At 37.5% G+C, this 22,706-nt stretch overlaps 2 protein-coding genes across 5 annotated transcripts; both read left to right on the top strand.

Annotated features, from left to right (window-relative positions):
- Nucleotides 1-37: 37 nt before the first annotated feature.
- Nucleotides 38-7,176, top strand: LOC121741260 (ABC transporter D family member 2, chloroplastic-like). Of its 4 annotated transcripts, none has more exons than XR_006037814.1 (11): nucleotides 52-439; nucleotides 513-720; nucleotides 803-870; nucleotides 1,479-1,805; nucleotides 1,943-2,107; nucleotides 2,758-2,986; nucleotides 3,272-3,504; nucleotides 3,596-3,920; nucleotides 5,030-5,289; nucleotides 6,029-6,266; nucleotides 6,925-7,176. XR_006037814.1 is itself a non-coding variant. In XM_042133970.1 (10 exons), exons 1-10 carry the CDS (start codon nucleotides 188-190, stop codon nucleotides 6,212-6,214), a joined length of 2,253 nt encoding a protein of 750 aa, XP_041989904.1. In that variant the 5' UTR covers nucleotides 52-187; the 3' UTR covers nucleotides 6,215-6,556. The 4 variants fall into 4 exon arrangements, 2 of the variants coding, with proteins under 2 accessions (XP_041989906.1, XP_041989904.1); XR_006037813.1 differs by having other exon boundaries at nucleotides 6,029-6,273; XM_042133970.1 differs by lacking the exon at nucleotides 6,925-7,176 and having other exon boundaries at nucleotides 6,029-6,556.
- A 3,028-nt stretch (nucleotides 7,177-10,204) lies between these two features.
- On the top strand, nucleotides 10,205-12,328 carry LOC121741017 (protein SOMBRERO-like). Its single transcript, XM_042133700.1, has 3 exons — nucleotides 10,205-10,437; nucleotides 11,390-11,670; nucleotides 11,829-12,328. Exons 1-3 carry the CDS (start codon nucleotides 10,245-10,247, stop codon nucleotides 12,240-12,242), a joined length of 888 nt encoding a protein of 295 aa, XP_041989634.1. The 5' UTR covers nucleotides 10,205-10,244; the 3' UTR covers nucleotides 12,243-12,328.
- The last annotated feature ends 10,378 nt before the right edge of the window (nucleotides 12,329-22,706 follow it).

Raw genomic sequence — 22,706 nt, 5'->3', positions numbered from 1 at the left:
AAAATTGCCCACTCAAATAATGTGTCTGATCTTGGTATTGGGTGACGTGGCATTTCGTGAGCTGCGAATATTGAGATAATTTTGGTTCCGCCAATTTTCTCAACGGGATTGACTAATACTACCAGAATTTTATAAACCACCAATTACAAAACTGAGATGCGCCGGAAATAGCTCAACATCGGGAAAAATGATCGCACTTGACTTCCCGACCAACCTTCCACTTCAAAATTTCCACCGAAAAAGCAGCTTCCTTCTCAGCAGCGGCGGCCATGCCTACCAATTGAAGCGCAGGAAGCTGTATCACTTCGCATTACTGCCTAACACTTCAATGTTCGTCGCTTCCACAAGGAGAAAGCGCCATCGCACGTCATTTTCAGTTTCCGTCGCGAGTTCGGCTTTCGTTCCGCCGGAGCAACCGCCCGACCCCCAATCTAATGAGGTTGCTGTTAGATACTTTGTCTTTTTTTTCGTACGCTTGGCTGAATCATGCGTATTTTTGTTATCCTATTTAGAAGGGGAAGGAGGATCCACAAAGGAAGGCTCCAGATGTGCAGACTTTAGCTAAGAGGTTTTGGAAAGTGGCTGCGCCGTATTGGTTCTCAGATGATAAAGCCACGGCCAGGTGGCGGCTTGCCACTGTTTTCGCTCTCACTTTAGGAACTACCGGGATAAGCGTCGGCTTCAATTTTCTTGGTCGAGATTTCTTTAATGCGCTTGCCAGTATGATTTTTCCGCTATTTTTGTTTTATTTTATGTAATAATCTATTTGGTAATGAGAGTGACACTTTCCGATTTATGGAAGACAAGGACCAAGAACAGTTCACCAAGCAGTTAGCGTACTACCTGGCGGCATTTGCTGGTGGAATTCCGGTGAGCACACTGCTCCTCTTTTTTTAGGTATTGATCATTCTTATGTCTTATCTATATTGGCAGATTCTGTTGGCATCTTTTTCTACACTTTTTTAGTATATACTACAATTCGTTCTTGTCATAACATATTGCAACATACTCAACATGCTTGTTTGGAAGTGTCAACATACATACTAGGAGTATTTCATATTGAGTAATAATCTGACTTCTTGTCAAGGCATGTAGGTTAATTGTCCATGCATATATTCTTTTGTTTGAATTTGGTTATATGATTGTAGTGTGGGAGGCAATAGAGTGACAGCTGGGTGAACCTAAACTGCTAAAATGATGATATGCATTTTCTCCACATTAAGTAGAATGGTTGAGCCATTTTTGTACTTCGAATTTGAACGCATACAGTTTACCATTTATTTACAAGCAAGGCAGTGTGTTTCTCTAGTGATTGCTTCTAGCTGCTTCACAGATAATGAACGCTAATGAGTCTTAATTTTGAGTCAGGACTCAGGAGTGCTTCTTCAGTTCTGTTTCCATTCTCTCTATGTATAATGTTTATAGTTCGGGGATTCTGTTTAGTTTCTATCATCCTTATTGAATTGCTACCTTTCCAGGTTTTTGTTTTGAGAGATTATGCAAAAGATACTCTTTCTTTGAGATGGAGATCTTGGATGACAAGTTTTTATATGGATCGCTATCTGAAGAATCAGACGTTTTATAAAATACAATCTCAGTCAATAATTGATAATCCTGATCAGCGGATTGTTGATGATTTAAGTGCTTTCACTGGGACAGCTCTTGCATTTTCCTTGACGCTCTTCAATGCTTCTGTGGACTTGATATCTTTCAGTAATATTTTGTATGGCATTTATCCACCACTTTTTGTTGTACTCCTTGCATACTCACTCGGTGGAACAGCTATCAGTATCTTCCTTGGGAGGGTAACTTTCTCATTTTTCTTCTGCTATTGCAAGTAGTTATTAGAACTGATATGTTGATCTTGCGTCCTTCTAATTCCTATTCCCTATTAGTTTTCATGTAAATTTTCTTTATAACAATAAGAACGGTCTTTTCTTAGGACTTGGTGACTCTCAACTTCCTGCAAGAAAAGAAAGAAGCAGATTTTCGATATGGACTTGTCCGGGTTAGAGAAAATGCTGAATCCATTGCCTTTTATGGTGGTGAGGAAAACGAGATCCAACTACTGCTGCAGCGGTTTAGCAGTGCATTTGAAAATCTAAGTGTACGGAAAGTTTTTTATTAATTCTTCTAAACATAAGCTTTGAATTTCTGTGTCATTTTGGGTTATTACATGCGTAAAATCTTCTTTCTTCTTACTTTTTGGAATGTGGATTCATTGTTTGTGGTAGTATTAATTTTGTACTTGAGGATTCGGCATAGACTGCTCCATCAAAATCCAGTGACTTAGCATAGTCTTCAATAGATAACAAAGTGAACAGATAATACTGGATATGAAAATGCAGTGGTATACTATTGCACCTTAGATCACGTTGACCTCTGGAGTCTGGATTCAACAGGTTTAACATATCATTATCAAGTGCATGAGAAATCTTTCAAAAGCACATTTTAATTCCTAAAGCTCCTCCTAATTCACTCAATGAGTTTCTTATTTAACTTGATAAGATAAGACAAATTACTGTTTCAAGTGGCTAATGTTTGTCTGGCTCACCCGAGAGTATAAAAGAAGCAAATGGTTGTTGCTGCAGAAAGCAGAAAGTACACCAGAATGAGCAATATGCATCAGAATTGCTTATGCACTGTCAAGCTGATCATTATGACAATGTTGATTTCATTTCATTACCATCTTTGATCCATGTCATACTTGATTACCATTCTAGTTTTTTGATCTTTTCCTCTTTTTTAAATTTACAGCAATTATTGATATCATCAAGAAATCTGGACTTCTTTACTAGTGGTTACCGGTACCTGATCCAGATCCTTCCAGCAGCAGTTGTCGCACCTATGTATTTTTCTGGAAAAATTGAATTTGGAGTCATAAATCAGTCTGTGTCTGCTTTCAATCACATACTTGGAGATGTTTCTCTTATTATCTACCAGTTTCAGGCTATCAGTGCCTTTTCTGCTGTTATAGATCGACTGGGTACTGATTCATTTTCCCATATATTCAATAATGCCATTATTTTGAAACGGGATAAATTCTTAGCACTTACAATGTCAAGTTCTATTGAAATAACCTACCGTCATATAAGTATCATGATTAATTAAACTCCAACAATCAAACAGATACAAGTTTAGAATTTGTTTGTGCTAATTATGATCTCTTCAGCATATTAGAAAACCATTATTTGTGCTGTTCTTGTCAACTGCTGCTGGCATTTATGCCTGTGAATTTATGCTAAATTCTCTTGATATACTCACATTCCAGGTGAATTTGATGATCTTTTAAGTAAGAGCGAGACTAGAAGTGAGACTGACCCTAGTGAAGGAATTATTCGTGAGTTTTGCAACATAAATGATTCTAGAGCGTCTAATGGATCTATCCCCCCGGGAAGAGGCCAGGAGTTATTAATTCTTGAGAATTTGACTCTTATGGCTCCTAGCAAAGCTACTCTTATTAGGGACTTGTCTCTGGAGATCTTTGAGAAGGAACATCTTCTGGTTAGTACTTTGTTATCTTGTTGTTAGATAAAGTTTTAAGGTGGAGAAATTACACAATGGTCTGATAGCTGATGCATAGCTGCACTAACAGATTACAGGTCCTAGTGGAAGTGGTAAAACTTCGTTACTAAGAGCTATTGCTGGTCTGTGGAGCTTTGGCAAAGGAACAATAAAATTCTACGATAGATATGCAAAGGATTCTTCACCATGCCTTCCTAATGAAGTGGCTTCTTCTGAAATAACTAAAGTGGATAAAATGATAACTGAGTGCGATATTCTTGGAAAGAGAAATGCAAGAGGTGTATTATTCCTTCCTCAGAAGCCATATATGGTCCTGGGAACACTTCGTCAACAACTGCTTTATCCTACGTGGAGTGATGCCACAACTCCCAATGCAGAGAGTGCTAGTTCAAATGGTACGAAATTTGTCTTACACCTCTCCATGATAATTGCTTGTATGAAATGTCTGAGGTGAATACATTAAGGGCTTGTTGGCTAAGCATGATAAGAAAATTATCTTATTAATATCTAGTTTCTTGTTTCAAGGTAGGCATGGGGCCTTGGTATCTCGAACTTCCTATATTATGGATCTGCCCATGAAATGGGGTTAGTTATACCTAATAACGGGCCAATCATATTAGTTCTTTTACTCTAACAGACAAAATTGCCTGTTGCATTTGGTAAAAACTTCAAAATCTTGTAAACTTCTTAATAAGTCTCTCATCAATATGCCAAGATAACACCTATATTTTCCTTACAAGTTATGCATATATGTGTATGAATACAACTAATTTGTTTGCAGTTCTAGTTAACCATTGTAGTATTAGTGATACAAGTACACGATGCATTTAGGGGGTAGAATTGTTTTACCCACTTTCAATTTCGGAAGATAAAGTCACCCACTTTCAATTTCGGAAGATAAAGTCACCCACTTTCAACAGAACCCCACGGGTTGGCCCGAATAGCCAGACAATTTGATAGGGCTAGGACTGACAATTTATAGCCCAAAAAAACATAACCTGAATGATCTTAAACCGAACATCCCACAATCTGATAGGGTTGGCCTGAAATAAATTAATTCTCACAATCAGCTAAATTAGTTGGCCAATTAGATGAGTGTAAGTTCATTTTCCAATAAAATTATAAATGTGCAAGATTAAGGGGCTTTACTCATATGAATGATGAGTTTATAGTATAAGAACACATTATTTCTCTTGTATCACAAGCATTATGTAAAAAAAGCTGTCAGAAAGTTTGCTTCTGATGAAAAACAGGGTTCACTTTTGTTACTTGAGACTATCTCTTGGGGGTTCAAAGTGCTCCAATTATAATAACTCTTGGGGGTTGAAGTGGTTTGTGAACAGAAGCAGAAATTGGCCAATATTGTATGCATATATGGAGTGAGCTTTCGATCATTTACAAGTGAAGGATTGCGTGAATCAGGAGATGATGCTAAAGACAGAATAGTATTACAACCACATGTTTGCATTTGCTCTCATTCAAAATTGCTAATAGATTGTTTCAGGTTCGCCGCCTTTCCTGAAGCTCCCCCAAAACATGGATGCAAGGGCAGAGATGCCTTCAACTGATGATCTAATCCAAGTTCTTGAAGATGTTCGACTTGGATATATATTATCCCGGTTTAGTCTGGACAGTACATATGAGTGGTCTAGTGTTCTGTCCATTGGTGAACAGCAACGCCTGGCATATGCTCGCTTGTTGCTTTCAAAGCCAAATTTGGTTCTATTGGATGAATCAACTAGTGCTCTGGATGAAGCCAATGAGGTACATAACAGTTTCCTTCTTTGGTTTCCTTCAGATAGATGTACTCCCTCTGATGATGCTAAACCCATTTGAAGTATTGCAAGGGCTATGGTTATTTTGGTGCACTCCTTTCAAACATTACGAATTTTGCTATAGAATATTCTCCATTAAATTCATAATCATGGCGATGCTCAAATCTATCAACTAACTAAAAGCGATATTTAGTCGATGATTAAATTAATAATTTTACTAATTTATGAGATGGATGAACAATATATATTTGAAATTAGATAAAATTCATTAAATCATTAAACTTCAACAATCACATAATATGAACTAATTCCTTTAGATTGATGTCTTATGAAACAGAAGAATAACCATGTCATATGATTCCATTGTAATTAATCTATGCATCACAATAAAATAGTAAGGATCACGGATAACTCTTTCTGTAATCAATGATCTATATGTCGCAGGGGAAGTCTCATCTCTGCATGCAATACTTATAAAATATACAACGCTGATTAAATCCCGAGCACAATCATTTATTGCCGCATGTATATGCATATACTATTGTTTAGAGTCTTGAAGAGGGTAGTTATTTTGTGTTCGCAGGACTACTGCTCATTAGCTGGAACCATCTTAATACAATTTGATACTCCATGATTTTCTTTATTCTAGTTAGTTTAGATTTAGGATTGATCTGGAAATATGCCGTGTCTATAGCTATTATCTTATATACGCAACTTGTGGTTTGCAGGCACATTTGTATCAGCTAATTGAAGCTTCAGGGATCACTTTCGTAAGCATTGGCCACAGAAGGACACTCTACGAACACCATAAGAATGTTTTACATATATCCCCATTGGATACAACAGATAGCGGGCCCAACTGGCGTTTTGAGCTGCTGAATAAGGATTCAGTGTACAGTCTGTCCAAAACGTAAAACGAAGCCCATTCAAGTTTGATCCGGGTATAATCAGGAATAACAATCGAAGGTCCCAAGTAAACAATTCGGACCCCTCTATCTTTCAATATAGGTAGCTTGCATTCTAGTTATGCCTGTGTGAAGTAGTGCTGGTGAAGTATTTGATGATAAAAAGCAGGCTGCAAATTTGAGGAGTATCCATATTCCATGCATGTTCATGCCCTCATAAAAAATGAAGTAGATATGGTTGTCTAGGCTAGCAAAGCATTAAAAGCTGGAGGGGGAAATGATCCATGCATGTGTATTATATGTGTACCTTGGTATTTGAATATTGTTTTGTTGAAGAATAGAAGTTTCTCATGACCTGGAGTTCCACTCATCCCGTGAAATTTAGTTATGGGATCTCCCCCGAAAATACAATCGCTGCACTGATTCTCATGCAATACATTCATTGTTCATTATCATATAAGTGTTCGTGAAGGCGACGGCATCGATCAGCATGTACCACTACCACTGTTTATTTTCTTGGTTTGCTAAATCCATTTAAATTTCAATATACATGCATAAATGGATTAGGCGTGTCATTAAATTGGTTTAGAAAGAAAATAGGATTATTGTGGTTGAAAGAATGTAAATATGTTATTTAGGGAGTTGGTAGTGTATAAGATAATAGTAATTGAATTGGATATTGAGAATTAATTAGTGATTTAGTGTCCGTGTTTGACCAGGTACTGTCACGGTGGCGTAATTTAAGTGAAATGTGAAAAAGGAGAAGAGGGGAAACGTAGGAATTGATTTGGCCCAGAAATAATAGCAACTTGTTTATATGGTATGTATATGTATATGTATATATGTCCACGGATTTTGAGGAATTTGCTTTCCTATTTTCATGCTCCTCTCACGTGCTGTCATTAACTGGATCCTGCTTGCATTTGGATTATTCCCACTCCAATTCCTTAGTATATAATCTTTCTTTCTAATTCTACATATCTATGCAAGCAAGCGCTACTCATAATATATAGTAGTTCAAAACTTCAAATTCATTTTAAATGCAAAGTCATATATAGCATGTTACCATACGGAAAATATTGCGGCCATAAATATGTATGTGTAAGCATTTCTGTGTGCGTAAAAGCACATAAACTTTCATTTATTTCATTATGTAATTTCTGTTATTTTAATGTTTTTATTTTTTATTTTTTATTTATTCGTAAATCAATTCAACTATAAATAAGAACGAATTCAAAAAATAAAAAATAAAACAAGAAAAGTAGGTTGGATCCATGCAGTGTAAGTGAAGCGCTGCTGAGAGGGTTTTTAATGCACACGACAGTATGACACACCAAACTCACATAAGATATTGTCTGTTTTGGGCTAGCTCTCACAATTATGTTCTTGGGACACTTCGTGAAAGTCATTATACTAATGGAGTTAGCTATTCTCCCATCATCCTCTGCACACAGCAAGGTCTCTCACTGCGCTTTAGAATCTTGGTTTTTGGGGACACTGTTTAAGGCTATTAAGAACGCTAATTATGGGTCTAATTATACCACTAACACTTCATAGAGTGTCATATTATTAGTGTCCCAACTCCAAAAAAAGCAAAAGATAAGATAATTTTCCTTCAATTTAAGGATATTTTTTTACAGCCTAAATTATGGTTATTTTTAAAACTATCCAAACTCTTTTAATTGCATCTCAAATTTTATATTCTAAAAAATAAGTTTTTTATAGTGTTTAGTTGTATCAACCCACATCATTTTTAATTAATGATATGATCACACTCTCTGATCACTTGTTATATTAAAGTTTCGATGATATTTTGTTATTCTATTAAGGGCATCAGCAATGGGGCATCCTAAAGCCCCCTATGTACCGCCACGTCAGCATTTTATCCTCCTACCCTTTCACCTGCAGTGGGGGGCGTCCTATAGGTTTTACTATTGTTTTGTTAATTAGTTTAAATGTTTTCAAATATATAAATGGAAACTAATTAAAAAACATAACGATTAACTAAAAAACTGCAAATACTACATTGATTAAAAAAAGTTACACGAGTTAGAATTAAAAAAAAATCACCGGAATCCATTTTCTAGTGTAAATTGAGAGTGAAAATGCGAATGAAAATGTTACAAATGAAGGTGGGGTAGGGGGTATTTATATAAATGAATTTTTCGAATTAAAAAAAAACAAGTTGCATCGTCCGCGCCATTGTCCGTGTCGCCCACAGTGGGCGGATGATCCATATCGTTTGCACTTCCTCCGCGGACGATCCATATCGTTTGCTCTTCCTCCGCGGACTATCTGTCGGGCGAGGACGACGCATCGTCCGCGCACCCACAGGGGCGGACGATGGCGCGCCCGAGGCATCGGGCGGCCTATCGTCCGCCCCACTGTGGGTTCCCTAATTACTACTCTCTCCATCCCACAAAGATTGTCTCATTTTTCTATTTCTGTTCATCCTACAAAATTTGTCCAATTTCACTTTTTACCATTTTTGGTAGCGGACAACCCCATATTCCACTAACTTATTCCTACTCACATTTTATTATAAAATTAATATATAAAAATAAGACTCACATTCCACTAACTTTTTCAACTCACTTTTCATTACATTTCTTAAAACCCGTGCCCGGTCAAAGTGAGACAATCATTGTGGGACGAAAGGAGTATTAAATTAAATATCATAAGAACTTAGTCGGCGATTAACGTGAAGGCTTTTCTTCCCTTTTAACATATGTCGTGGTACCACTTTTTAATACATAAACAACACCAAACAGAATTTCAATTCACTTGACCGAAAAGGAACAAAACACATACCCATTTTTTCAGAAATATATAGTTGCAATAAATTGTACATGCGCATGTATAAAATTTTGGAGGCTAATGGAAAATAGAGGAATTTCGTTCATTCTTAATTTGACTCGGATGGTTCCACACATAAGGTGACATATATTGCATTCATACAAAACAATTACTTCTATAATAAAATAAAAAATGACGGAAGATGATAGTTTTGACTGAGAAAAATAAATAATTGACAGTAACGCAGATTTTAATCAATTAAATGCGGGATAAGGTTTCCTGTTCAACGACATTTTCCTAACTCTTTTATTTCACTAATTTCTGCATTTTTCACACGTTCACAATTTCTCTTTGCATGCACGCATATAGTTTATTCATCCCACAAAATATTTACACAGTTTAACTAATTACCTTTTTAAAAAAAAATATATGTGTACTAAATTTAGATTAATTAAGATCAATCCTATTCCAGTATTCCAGGTGCTGGAAATATAGGGTAGGCAGAACTTCCAATTTCTCCTATATTTATTATTCATTTTCTTTTTCAATCTTATCTTGGCCTTCACATTTGAGTCCCTCTTTTTAACGACACTCGATTTGTGTGCTCTCAACCGCAGAAATTGTGCTAAACTTTCCACCTGCTTCCTCTCTTTCTATTTGTCTTCTTTTTTCTTAGCAAACACTCAATACAATTTTCCAACCCTAACAAGGTCTGCTTCCTCTTCTCCTCATCTTTATCTTCTTGTTATTGCGTGCATACTATCTGCTTTCATTTCATCTTGTGTTTATGTTATTGTTTCCCTAGCCTCCTCCAAATTATGCTCCTACCTAGCATAACTGCAGGGAGATGGGAGGGATGTAAACTCTCAGTTTGCTCATGAAAAAGCATATGCTAGTTTAATATCCTTACTCATTTCTCTTGGCCATATCTTTTGTGAAGTTGCATATAACTTTCATATTTGAATCTTTTAAGCAATTAAATTTATAGGTTTTCCTGGTTTGTGAACACATATACATACATATATGATCATAAAACTAGGCTTCTTCTCTCTTTTTTCATCTGGTTTTTGAAAGGTGAGGAGATCTACTTTTCACTGCCACAAACAGATACTCCATAAAAGTTGCAAAAGAGATGTAGATCTTGAATTTAAAACAGAGAGAATCTTCTTCTTCCTCGAGTTCATACATGAAGAAGTAGATAATAACTTTCTACACTGTCAGTTAATTTTGGTATGTTTATTTGATGCAGATAATATATCAGAATATGATGGGAGGTGGAAATGGAGCGCTGTCAGTTCCACCAGGATTCCGATTCCATCCAACAGATGAGGAATTACTGTATTATTACCTCAAGAAGAAGGTTTCATACGAACCTATCGACTTTGATGTTATTAGAGAAGTTGATCTCAACAAACTCGAGCCATGGGACCTCAAAGGTTAGCATTTCTTTTACTTTTATTCATTTACTTTAATCCTTATTCTTTTCTATATCTGTAAGTTAAATTATTTAATGAATGCTATGCAGTGTATAACATTGAATATTTCCTATGCATTCTCTGGTAGATTTGATCCCTGTATGTGCAGATAAAATGTTTTATATTGTATGTAAGCTACTGTGAAATGGAGTACTAAAACTTGAATATTGATTTCTTTCAAATGTTTATTGATTTAATTAATCACGTTGGGAGAATAAGAACATTAAGAAGAATAATTAAGTGATAGGTGGACAAATTAGTTTGCCAGATTAATTAATTATAAAACGATCTTGATATTGACTCCTATAATTTATAAAGTATAAAGTGGGAGAAAAATCCATTTATGACTTTCATGGCAAAATAAATTAGTGGAAGTCATGTAATATGTCACTGGATCCCATAAACTCACAATTATTTTATTTCCCCCATGGAGTTCGTGATACTAATCATATTTTAGAACTACTAAAGATTAATGTGATTAGGATTTTGAATTCATCGAGAAAATGTTGACTGGCAAATTTTTCAAAAAAGCATCCTATGATAACTTGTGAATCTGTGATGCATTATACTTCTGAGTTTTAAAAACTATAAGAACAATACAATACTCATGTGAGCAATGGAGATTATATAATTTGTTAATATTTGAGATAATATATTAATACACTAATAATTACTATAAGTGTACTAGATAAATATGATCAAACTATAGTAGTAATTCGTGCATGCATGAGTACATACATTTTTGCGTGAAGAATTTTGAGTAGCCATTTGTTAATATCCTTATTAATGTGTAGATATATAGAGATGCATGTTGCGAAGAAATCAGCTCTATTTGAGAAGAAATTCAAAGAAATATTAGTACTATCATTTTCTTTAATTCTGAACAAAGCTAAATTATAAATGTAACATGCAGAGAAATGTAGAATCGGGTCGGGTCCCCAAAACGAATGGTACTTCTTCAGCCACAAAGACAAAAAGTACCCCACGGGAACCCGAACGAACCGGGCAACGGCCGCTGGTTTCTGGAAAGCGACTGGGAGAGACAAGGCAATCCACATGAGCAACTCAAGGAGGATCGGGATGAGGAAAACCCTAGTTTTCTACACGGGCCGAGCCCCCCACGGCCACAAGACCGATTGGATCATGCATGAATACCGCCTAGACGACGACAACGCTCCTCACCATGACATCCAAGTATGTTCAAATTTTATCACATCTAAAGATGCAGATAAAATATTGTTAACTAATTGTTCATTGTCATTATCATCTAGTGTCTCATCAAAATTTTAATACTATCATGATTATAAATTTCAATACCTGCTTTTAAAAATTCTGGTTCCGTCACTGCACAGGAAGACGGATGGGTGATATGTAGGGTTTTCAAAAAGAAAAATCTGAGCCGAGGGTTCCAGGCGGAGGCGGAGCAAGACGAGCCGATGGTACCTTTCCAATATCATGCAGTGGGTGGTTGTACCTTGGAGCCCGCATTCAACCAGCATCTCCCGCAATTACTGAGCCCCGAGCAAGCGGGCGTTTCGTCCTCATTCATGTCGTCGCTTCCACTGATGGACTTAAACCTCCTCCGCCCAACACCGGGCGCAAGGCCTTCGTTCATCCAACATGAGAAGCTCACCGGAGACTGGTCGTTTCTGGATAAGCTTCTCACAACTCAGCAGACCGTGGATCACATTAACAAGTTTGCCGATCTGCGCTTTCCCTTTCCATATCACGGTCTCGAACACGATTTCTCCAAATTTTCCAAGTAGAATTGTTTTGTTTCTTCTCAAAATGCACTATTTTATCTTTGGACCTCATCATGGAAATTATATATACTGCTCTATGCTCATGCCAATTTTTTGCTTTTATTTATTTATTTACACACCATTCACCAAGGCCCCTAATCTTTCCTCAGTAAGTACAATGCTAATGATGTAGATGCTTTTTACCTTCACACAGAAAGTGTATTGATCCATTCCTAGTGGATTTTTTAATCCTTAATTACCAGTTGACTATCTGCGAGTATTAATCAGTCATAGATTCATTTGGTTAAGAGTTTATACAACACATATAATTACAATAATTAGGTTGTTTTATTGTTGTTCAGTATTGCACATACAATGCATCTCTTTGGGAGTTGCTCCCCTCTAGCAATACAATACATCTCTCTCTTCTGTCCGCTTTATGTTTCCTTAGTATAAACAAGATACTAAAACTATTTTGTTAGAAAAGTTTATGCTTTTGAAATACCATTATAGATTGTCTCCAAATCCAAATGAAGTTATTTATTTTATTTTATTCTCCTTATCTCCTATTAGAAATGAAATATTTATTTTTGGGATAACTGCCTTAAAAGTCACCAACTTTGCCCGAATTTCGGTTTTTCCCACGAGCTTTAAAATTGGCGTATAAAGTCACGAACTTTGCATTTAGTCTGGTATTTCCCAACCCAACCAGACCCTGTCTTTTCCGACAACTCAAAATCCTATGTGGCATGCCTGAATATTGACGTGTCCGGCATCGGAAAATCGTAAAACGAAGTCGTTTCTAACACCTAAAATGACGTCGTTTTACGCAGCTGCTGCCCTGCCTCCAGCTCCTCTTCCTCCCTTCCTCCGCCAGCCCTCTTCCTCCGCCGCCCAGCACCGCCACCAACTCCATCGTCGACAACGCCAGCCACGCTCCTCATTTGAATGAATCATCATTTTGAGATTTTGCATCAAATAAAGCAATGCATAAAGCTCCGTCTCCCACTAGAGGGCAAGAAACTCCACGCCCATGTCATCAAATCCGGCTTCGACCTCCACGGCCCCCTTTTCTCTAATACGCTACTCTACATGTATGGAAAATGTGGCTTTCTAAAAGATGCTCTCCAGCTATTCGACGAAATGCCCCACAGAGACCTAGCTTCTTGGGCCTCCATTTTCACCTCACACAACCACGCCAATCTCCCCCAAAAAACTCTCTTCTTGTATTCCGCCGCCGCCTCTAGAGGAAATCTCCAGCCCGACGATTTCATCTACGCCACCTTGTTTAACGCTTGCGCTGGCTATAATGCTTAGAAAGTCGGCGAGCAATTGCACGTGCAGTTTATTGCGTCGAGTTTTGCAGATAACGATGTTGTTAAGTTGAGCCTGGTTGATTTCTATGCGAAATGTGGGCCCCCTGATAGAGCTCGCAGTGTTTTCAATTCATCGTCAACAGCTCTATCGTCGACAACGCCACCACTGCCGCCACCATCGTCCTCCAGCACACAGCCGATCGTACCTCCGGACTCCAGCATCGTTTGAGGAATGTGGCCATGGGAGGGTCGAAATCGGAGTCAACGGGGGTAAATCCGAGGTTCCGGAGGTGCCAGCGGCCTCGCCGGAGGCTTGGAAGAGGTTTTTTTAAGTATTTTTTATTTTGTGTTTTAAGTTTTTAAATTTTAAGTTTTTTAATTTTTAATTTTGTGTTTTAAGTTTTTTTAAAGTTTTTAATTTTGTGTTTTAAGTTTTAAGTTTTTTTAAGTTTTTTTTAAAAGTTTTTTGGAGTAATTGTTTTAAGTTTTTTAAGTATTTTTAATTTTGTGTTTTAAGTTTTTTAAAATTTTAAGTTTTTTTATTTTTTAATTTTGTGTTTTAAGTTTTTTTAAAGTTTTTGAATTTTGTGTTTTAAATTTTTTTAAGTTTTTCTATTTTTTGAATTTTGTTTTTTAAATTTATTTCTTTAATTTTTTCACAGTCACTACATGATGTCCATGTAAGCGGCCACGAGACGCCACATCATTTAAAAACGACACGTCAGCTCACCATTTCACTGGAAAAACAATCATGGGAAATCGGCGACTAAATGCAAAGTTCGTGACTTTATACGCCAATTATAAAGCTCGTGGGAAAAACCGGGATTCGGGCAAAGTTAGTTACATTTAAGGCAGTTATCCCTTTATTTTTTGACATAAAATTTTATATAACATTTCATCCTTTGAAGACATTTCTTCTCGCAAAAATTAAGAAATTCTATTGTAATGAAAAAAATTTCTTTTCAATGGAAATTAAGAGAAATATACATAATATATTAAATAAAAAATTAATAAAATAGGAAGTAAAGAGAATAAAATAAAAAAAGGAAATAGTAAATGACTTTACTAAAAAGAAAAATAACTCTGCTATTATAGAATATAATTTATAATAAATTGACAAAGTAAGCTCATAGGAGAAATATTATTTTATATATTAATAAAAAAAGAATAAAATATTATTTTATATATTAATAAAAAGAGAATAAATAAATTGACAAAGTAACCTCATAGCAGAAATATTATTTTATATATTAATAAAAAAAGAATAAAATAAAAGAGATGAAAAACAAAAGATAATATTAAAATTATTTTAAGAAATATTTCTTTTTCAGAGCATTCGCAATGGGCGGACGATGGCACGCCCGATGGCGCGCATCGTCCGCGCCATCCATCGTCCGCACCCATTGCGGGTGCGTGCCATAGGGCGCGGACGATAGTCGCGCCCTATACTTCGGTCGCGGAGGATAGCGCGGACGATGGCCATCGTCCGCCCCATTGCGGCTGTCGCGGACGATGGCCGCGGACGATGGTCATCGTCCGCGCCATCGTCCGCCCCATTGTGGAGGTCGCGGACGATCGACTCGGACGATGGCACGCGGTTTTGATTTTCTATTTAAATCTCGTTTCTCATTCAGTTGTGCATACGAACATATCGACTATCTCTTTACATATTCTCTCTCTACATCCAACCAAAATGAATCTCGGCGACGACACCAATAGTTCTAGTTCGTCTGAATCCGGTGGTTCGCTTGACGAAGCATTATATGCAGCCGTTGAAGAGGCCATGGCGGCATGCTATGCGCAAATGCAGCGCGAGAAGGAGGCGGCGGCCGCGGCGGCGGCAGCGGCGGCTGAGCAAGTCCATTGGCCTATTCGACATAGGTCGTATGTCTGACGCGACCACCAGGAAGCTCACAGACGTCTGGTTGAAGACTATTTTGCCGATCAACCGCGATGGGGCCCGACTGTTTTCCGCCGCCGGTTTAGAATGTCGAGGTACCTTTTTCTCAGCATTGTTCGTACATTGTCTTCACGTGATGAATACTTCACGTTACGGGAGGACGGCATCGGGAAACCCGGCCTTACACCATTGCAAAAGTGCACGACTGCTATTCGTCAGTTGGCATACGGCACCACGGCGGACCTTTTTGACGAGTATCTCCACTGTGGGGAGACTACAGGCCGCGAGTGTCTGAAGAGCTTTTGTCGGGGGATAGTAGAGGCCTATGGCGACACATATTTGCGCAAGCCGACAACCACTGATTGCCAGGGTCTGATGCAGATGCACGAGAGGGCGCACGGGTTTCCCGGGATGCTCGGGAGCATCGACTGTATGCACTGGGAGTGGAAGAATTGTCCGACGGCGTGGAGAGGCCAATTCACAAGTGGATACAAGGGCAGCCACCCGACGATGATCCTCGAAGCCGTTGCTGACCAACGGCTCTGGATCTGGCATGCTTACTTCGGTGTAGCCGGGTCGAACAACGACATCAACGTCCTCAACTCGTCCACCCTCTTCACCGACCAATGTAACGGAAACGGCCCGGCCATTGAGTTCACTGCCAACAGACGCCAATACCATATGGGGTACTACTTGGCCGATGGCATCTACCCACGGTGGCCAGTTTTCCTAAAGACGGACAGCTGCCCAATTGGTAAGAAGAGGGTTTTATTTGCGCAAAAGCAGGAGGCGGCGCGGAAGGATGTCTAACGGGCATTTGGGGTGCTCCAATCACGGTGGGCAATTGTGAAAGGGCCGGCTCGTTTCTGGTACAAGGAATTCATCACTGATATCATATATGCGTGCATAATCATGCACAACATGATAGTCGAGAGTGAAGGCGGAAGCATCACCGACTGGAATAAAGACGACCGTGCATCTAGCTCTTCCGGCACATCGACCGACACACCCGATGGAGGGTTACCGTTAAGCTTCGAAGAGGTTCTATCTAGACAGGCCTCAATGCGCAACCAACAGGAGCATGCGCAGCTCATGAGTGAACTGATTGAAGAAGTGTGGGCTCGTAACCGCCGTCGCTGAGTTTAAGTTTTTTTTAATTCGCATTATAATGTATTAATTTTTATTAAATAAAATAAAATTTATGAAATTCGTATTTTAATGTATTATTTTTTTTTTAATTCGTATGAATTTTGTAAATATTAAAAAAATGATGACGTGACACGCTATAGGGCACGCCTTAGGGCGCCCCACTGTAGGTGGGGAGGTAGGAGGATAAAACTGCTGACGTGGCACGCCATATGGCGCACCTTAAGGCGCCCCATTGCTCATGCCAATGGACATCCTAAAACGAAAAAAAGCTTGTTTTTTAATGGGACAGAGGAGGTACGCCAGAAAAACATTGAGTAGAAGTAGCTAATTTTGAAAGGAGGAATCATCGAGTGAGATATATGATGTGATTGTTTTTAGGGACTCAAATCACTGTGATACATTTAATGGGACAGAGGAGGTACGCCAGAAAAACATTGAGTAGAAGTAGCTAATTTTGAAAGGAGGAATCATCGAGTGAGATATATGATGTGATTGTTTTTAGTTTTAGGGACTCGATCACTGTATGACTGTATCACAGTTGCATACACATATCTATATATATAGTAGTACGTGGTAAATTATTATTAAGAGCAATCTAGATAAAGATTACATACAGAGGTAGCGCAGCTCATTAATCCCAAACTATACTATACTATGCTATGATCATAGAAAACAAAACATAGAGGCGAGATACTAGTAGTAGTACTACGTAGTTGGGCTAGAGCTAGGCGGTGCCGGTAACGCCCAAATCATCCTTATTGTCGTCGTCGTCCTTGCTGCCTCCAAACACAGGTCCGCCCAAACCGGCGGCGTCCTCCACTTTATCCTGAATTTTGTCGATTTGAATCCCACCAGCGTCCTCCTTTGACCGCGGATCACACCGAGTCTTGTTCTGACCACCTTCCACTGATTCGTACGTCGTCGCCGTGAATGATTCCGGCGGCTGTGCTCCTTGTGCTCCCGACATCGTCTTTTCTTCCTATATCTACGCTTGCATGCCCTTATTAATTTATACTATGTACACATATATATTTCGCCATTTCAATCCATCGGCGGATATTTATCTGCTCCCAACACTCAAATCTCCTGCACGTTTCTACTCTATCTACACGTGGCTGCAAGTGCAACTGCAGCCCAATCTTTTTCAATCGGATGTTTGTCTATATCCACACACTAATGAAAATTGAACCTAATAAAGATAATATTTCCTTTGTCCCACGTTACTTGAAACGTTTCTTTTCGGCACAAAATTTAAGAAAGTTGTGCTTAGTAAGTTAAATAAAATAAAAGAAAGAACAAAGTCAGAGAGAGAAAAGAAGGTAAAGTAAAAGGATGGATAAAGTAAGAGTGATTGGATTTTTGTTTTTAGTCAAAAAGAGAAATGATTCAAATAACTTTGGACAATTCAAAATGAAATACGACTCAAGTAATTTGGAATGGAGGGAGTATTTCATCCTCGCCGCTTAGAATTATGGGACATATTCTTCAAATTGGAGGAAATTTATTTAAACATCCGATTCCATGTTAATTGAATAATTATTTCCTCCGTCCCACTTTAAGAATCTCAATTTATCATGTTTGGATATCTCACTTTAGGAGTCTCGATAGGAATATTTCATAAATGGTAATAGGCCCCACATTCCTCTAACTTTTTTCCACTCATATTTTATTATAAAATTAATATATAAAAGTAGAACTCACTATCACTATCTTTTTTCACCAACTTTCCATTATATTTCTTAAAACCTGTGTCGAATTCAAATGGGACTCCTAAAGTAGGACGAAGGGAGTATTTTTTATATTTTAAAAAGTTTCAAGATTATGAAGTTATTTATATTTTTAATAAAAAATAATTTTTTCTTTTATTTTATTTTTTATTAATTTCTCTTACTTTATTTTCTATCAACTTAACACACTATTTTTAATTTCCATGCAAAAAAGATATGCTTCTATTAACGAAGAAACGGAAGGAGCACCTACCTATAGCCACAGAATTAATTAAACAATAATATACGGAACAAAGGCTTATATTACGTCTAATCAACTATTGAGTTCGTAAACAAGCAGAAGCTGGAATAGTTCAAGCCCTCCTCTAGCGTTTCTTTGTTAATTGTAAACTATCCTTGTTCTATTTTCCCGATATTCTGGTAATAAAATTGTTTTAAATTTGCAATTTTAATTCATTCTTGTTGATCAAGTTTATTGTCCGACATTTAGTTGATGGCTTATTTTTCAGTTTGAAATTTTATTCATATTTTAGTGATTTATTGTTTTAATTTATTTTTCGATTTTTGGTTGTTAATTATTTCTAGTTCGCTATTTTAATTAAGTTTTTGTTTATTGATTTTATTTTTCGAATGGATTTTTTTTTTAAATTTTGCAAATTTAATTCAATTGCTGATTATTTATTTTTAATATTTTGTTATGTCATTGTTTAATCTGCAATCTCTTTATTTTTTCCTTTGTGATTGAATTAGTAGTTTATATTTCAACCACTGGTACTATTTGTTAGTCCTATATGACGCCATTTTTAGTGTCGACAACATGACATCGTTTTGGTTGATATTCGAGTGTGTTAATTAAGTTATTCCTATAAGCTATGTCAGTGTTAGATTCTTAATTTGTTGTAAAATCATACTCCCTCATTCTCCAGAGAAAGTGCACTTTGGATTCAACACGGGTTTAATACAAAATTGGTAAAGTAAGAGAGATGTAGAGAGAAAAAGTAATTAAAGTATTTTTAGTGGGGAATGTGTCTCACCTCATTAGAGAGAAAATAAATTTCAAAATTGGAAAGTGCATATTCTTGTGGGACAGACTAAAAAGGAAATAGTGCATATTCTTGAGAGATGGAGGGAGTAATATTTAATTACTATGCTATTAATCAATAATGTAGTACTCCTCATAGTATAAATTTTAATAATAATACTCTCTCCCATCCCCTAAAAATAGAAACTTTAGAAATGACACAAATTTTAATGAAAAATTGATAAAGTGAGAGATATAGAAAGAAAAGTGTGTTAGTGGAAAATGAGTCTAATTTCTATTATAAAGAAAGAAAATTTCTTACAAATCAATAAAGAAATAGTTTTTATTTTTAGAGGACTAAGGGAGCACGTAACATTAGAATTTGATAAAAGTTTAATATTTTACATCCATTCGATATGATAAGTTTCAGATGTCTATATATAGTTCCATATAGCGTACCAAGTCGTATTGCTCATTAGTCATTACACTGTATTTGTTCGTAAAATAATGTGTATTGATCCACACAATTGGGCTACAACAATTGGGCTAAATACAAGATGGCTTAATCTTTAGCTTTTATAAGCATCCTTAGTCTAATTAAAGTTGGACCTGCATTAATTCTGATCTGGATCAGTTTCACTATTTATTTCTTTTAGACAAGAGAACATATTCAATTAATAAATACTATATTGATTGACCAATAAAAAATATCACAATAATAATAATAATAACAATAATAATAATAATAATAATAATAATAATAATAATAATAATAATAATAATAATAATAATAATAATAATAATAGTTCAGTTCATACTGGAGCACTGGTTTGTATGCAATACTATAAAGCGGCAAATATTTGATGTGTAATAAGTAAATCACATTTGAAAAACAAGATGTGAAAGACTTAGGCTTATCGAGACATTGATGACATACTTAGAATAGCTGATTGCGAGAGTGATATATGTGTTGTGACATAGCTAGTACAGTTAGGTGTTAGTATATGTAGTAAAAGTCGATTGTCTAAAACCAGAAAAGGTGAAAAAAATAGAGCCAAAATAGAGTAAGACAGCAATGGCAAAAGTAGAATCGGAATTGATAATTAAGATATAGTATATGCATAGTGTTAAGGAAATTCCTTAACGATAGGAAATCGCGCCGAACGTCGCGGGAGCTTTGCCCGTCGATCAATCCGGCGTCGAAATCTAGGGTTCGTGCTTTGTGCACGAGAGAAAAACGATAAATAGCGTAAAAAGAGTATTTTATTTCTTGAATGAATAATATGAATAACAATGTCCACTATTTATAATAGTGGATACTAACTTAATGAGCAAGACAAAAGATATGGAAAATATATGCAAATCCATAATTAACTAACTAACTAAATAATAATAATAATAATAATCATCGTATCAACTCCCCCACGGTTGAAATCCACCTTGTCCTCAAGGTGGGAACCATGAAGCAACGATGAGCGTCGAGGAATCCTCCTGGGTCAAACATAAACCGAATAGTTGGGCTTCTCTCTGCATCATCTCCATCAAAAATCACAAAGGGATGACCCTTATGAACATGACAATTCAGTTTTAAAATCTTGTGAATGCGTCCATGAATGCTCAAGCATAGAGTGTCATTTTGCGGAGGAATCAAACGGGCATCGACATCGAGTGATGTTAATCGATGATTCATATTTGCAACATTCTTAACATGTGATGAATCACTCAATAATTCCATTGACGCGTTGTACCTCATGGAATTACCCAAATCAACCTTAGCTTGAAGAACCTTGATTGGAAAAACATTCAGTTGCATCGAGCACTCAAACTGCCCTTGAACTTGTTCCTCCTCTCGCTTGTGATCCTGACTGGGTTTCGTCTCCTTCTCAGCCTTTTCAACTCCACAAAAACCAGCAGAAGAATCAAGAATCTTCTCGGTGGAATAATCAAATCCATCCTCAATGGAGCCATCCTCCTCGTCTATCACCTCAATCGGAGGCAATTCTTCTGTCCGAACCTCTTCCATGATCAACATCTCTACGTCACTGGAATCGGAGATAGGTTCAGCGAAAATTTGAAATTGGGCATGCTCCGGTGGACGCGGTAAATGTTGGATTTCAACAAATCCATTGGCAGGGGTTGAGATCGGGACAGCAGCAGTGGGCAGCGGCGTGGCTGTCGGTGGACACCAGCAGGACGGTGAGTGTTGCGGGGGTGGTTGTGGCTGCTGAGGCGGTTGATAAGACTGATCATATGGTGAGTATCCCTGCTGCGTGCGCAACCTTGGCGGGTCCCAACAAGAGGGTGGTGGTGGCGAGTACAAATCTGGCTCGTAGGACGATGGTTGCTGATACGCAGTTTCTTGGCGCAGCCATGGCGGGTCCCAGGAAGTGGGCTGACGGGCTTGGTAGGGATGGTGTTGTGGGTGGAGGCGCCCATCCTTTGGATATGGATATGATGGTTGTTGATTTAACGCTCTGATCGGATGGTGCGAGGGTTGATATACGGGCTGCAACGGTGGCTGGTAGGGCGCGTGAGGTGGCTGTGCGGCGGTGTACAGCTGGGGTTGGTCGGGTGGATCAGGTTCGGGCGGGAGCGGAGAGTGCGTTGCTGCTACCCTGCGCTTATGCTCAACCAATTAGGTTTCGAGCCGGGCGAGCCTAGTGAGAATATTCTCCCACGTTGCTGCTGTTGAATTCAATTGCAAGCCTTCAAATGCTTGCGATATCTCCCACCATGAACAAAAATTGACTTCGGCCATGAGTTTGAGAATGAAAGCACCACTTGTTAAGGATAAAGTTCCTTAACTATAGGAAATCGCGTCGAACGTCGCAGGAGCTTTGCCCGTCGATCAATCCGGCGTCGAAATCTAGGGTTCGTGCTTTGTGCACGAGAGAAAAACGATAAATAGCGTAAAAAGAGTATTTTATTTCTTGAATGAATAATATGAATAGCAATGTCCACTATTTATAATAGTGGATACTAACTTAATAAGCAAGACAAAAGATATACAAATCCATAATTAACTAACTAACTAAATAATAATAATAATAATAATAATAATAATAATAATAATAATAATAATAATAATAATAATAATAATAATCGTATCACATAGCATAATTGAATATAGTAGTTGTACTATCAATGTCCTTTAAATAATTTGGACATATATGTAGAGGAGGTGATGAATGCATGAAGAGTTAGCTTGCGCAATGAGGCAGTGCAAACCAAAGTTGTAGAAAAGCCAAAATTATGGCATTCTTGAAATGGAGGAATCTCAGTCGTAACATGGCGCAGAATAAGGGGTCAAACTGCTCAGCCCCAACAATTACTCACCACCTACTCACCACCGCATCCATATGCATATCTCCAATA

The sequence above is a fragment of the Salvia splendens genome, chromosome 7 (genome assembly GCF_004379255.2).
Source record: "Salvia splendens isolate huo1 chromosome 7, SspV2, whole genome shotgun sequence".
NCBI lineage: Eukaryota > Viridiplantae > Streptophyta > Magnoliopsida > Lamiales > Lamiaceae > Salvia > Salvia splendens.
Note: the sequence above shows the minus strand (reverse complement) of the source record. Positions and strands in the feature narration are given on the sequence as shown.

Excerpts from the sequence above, each read along its gene's own strand:
- LOC121741260 (XM_042133970.1), top strand. The coding sequence starts at position 188 with ATGATCGCACTTGACTTCCCGACCAACCTTCCACTTCAAAATTTCCAC. Across the intron at positions 440-512 it reads CCGACCCCCAATCTAATGAG|AAGGGGAAGGAGGATCCACA; the intron begins GTTGCTGTTAGA and ends TATCCTATTTAG. Across the intron at positions 5,290-6,028 it reads CTCTGGATGAAGCCAATGAG|GCACATTTGTATCAGCTAAT; the intron begins GTACATAACAGT and ends TGTGGTTTGCAG.
- LOC121741017 (XM_042133700.1), top strand. The coding sequence starts at position 10,245 with ATGCAGATAATATATCAGAATATGATGGGAGGTGGAAATGGAGCGCTG. Across the intron at positions 10,438-11,389 it reads CGAGCCATGGGACCTCAAAG|AGAAATGTAGAATCGGGTCG; the intron begins GTTAGCATTTCT and ends TGTAACATGCAG. Across the intron at positions 11,671-11,828 it reads CTCCTCACCATGACATCCAA|GAAGACGGATGGGTGATATG; the intron begins GTATGTTCAAAT and ends GTCACTGCACAG.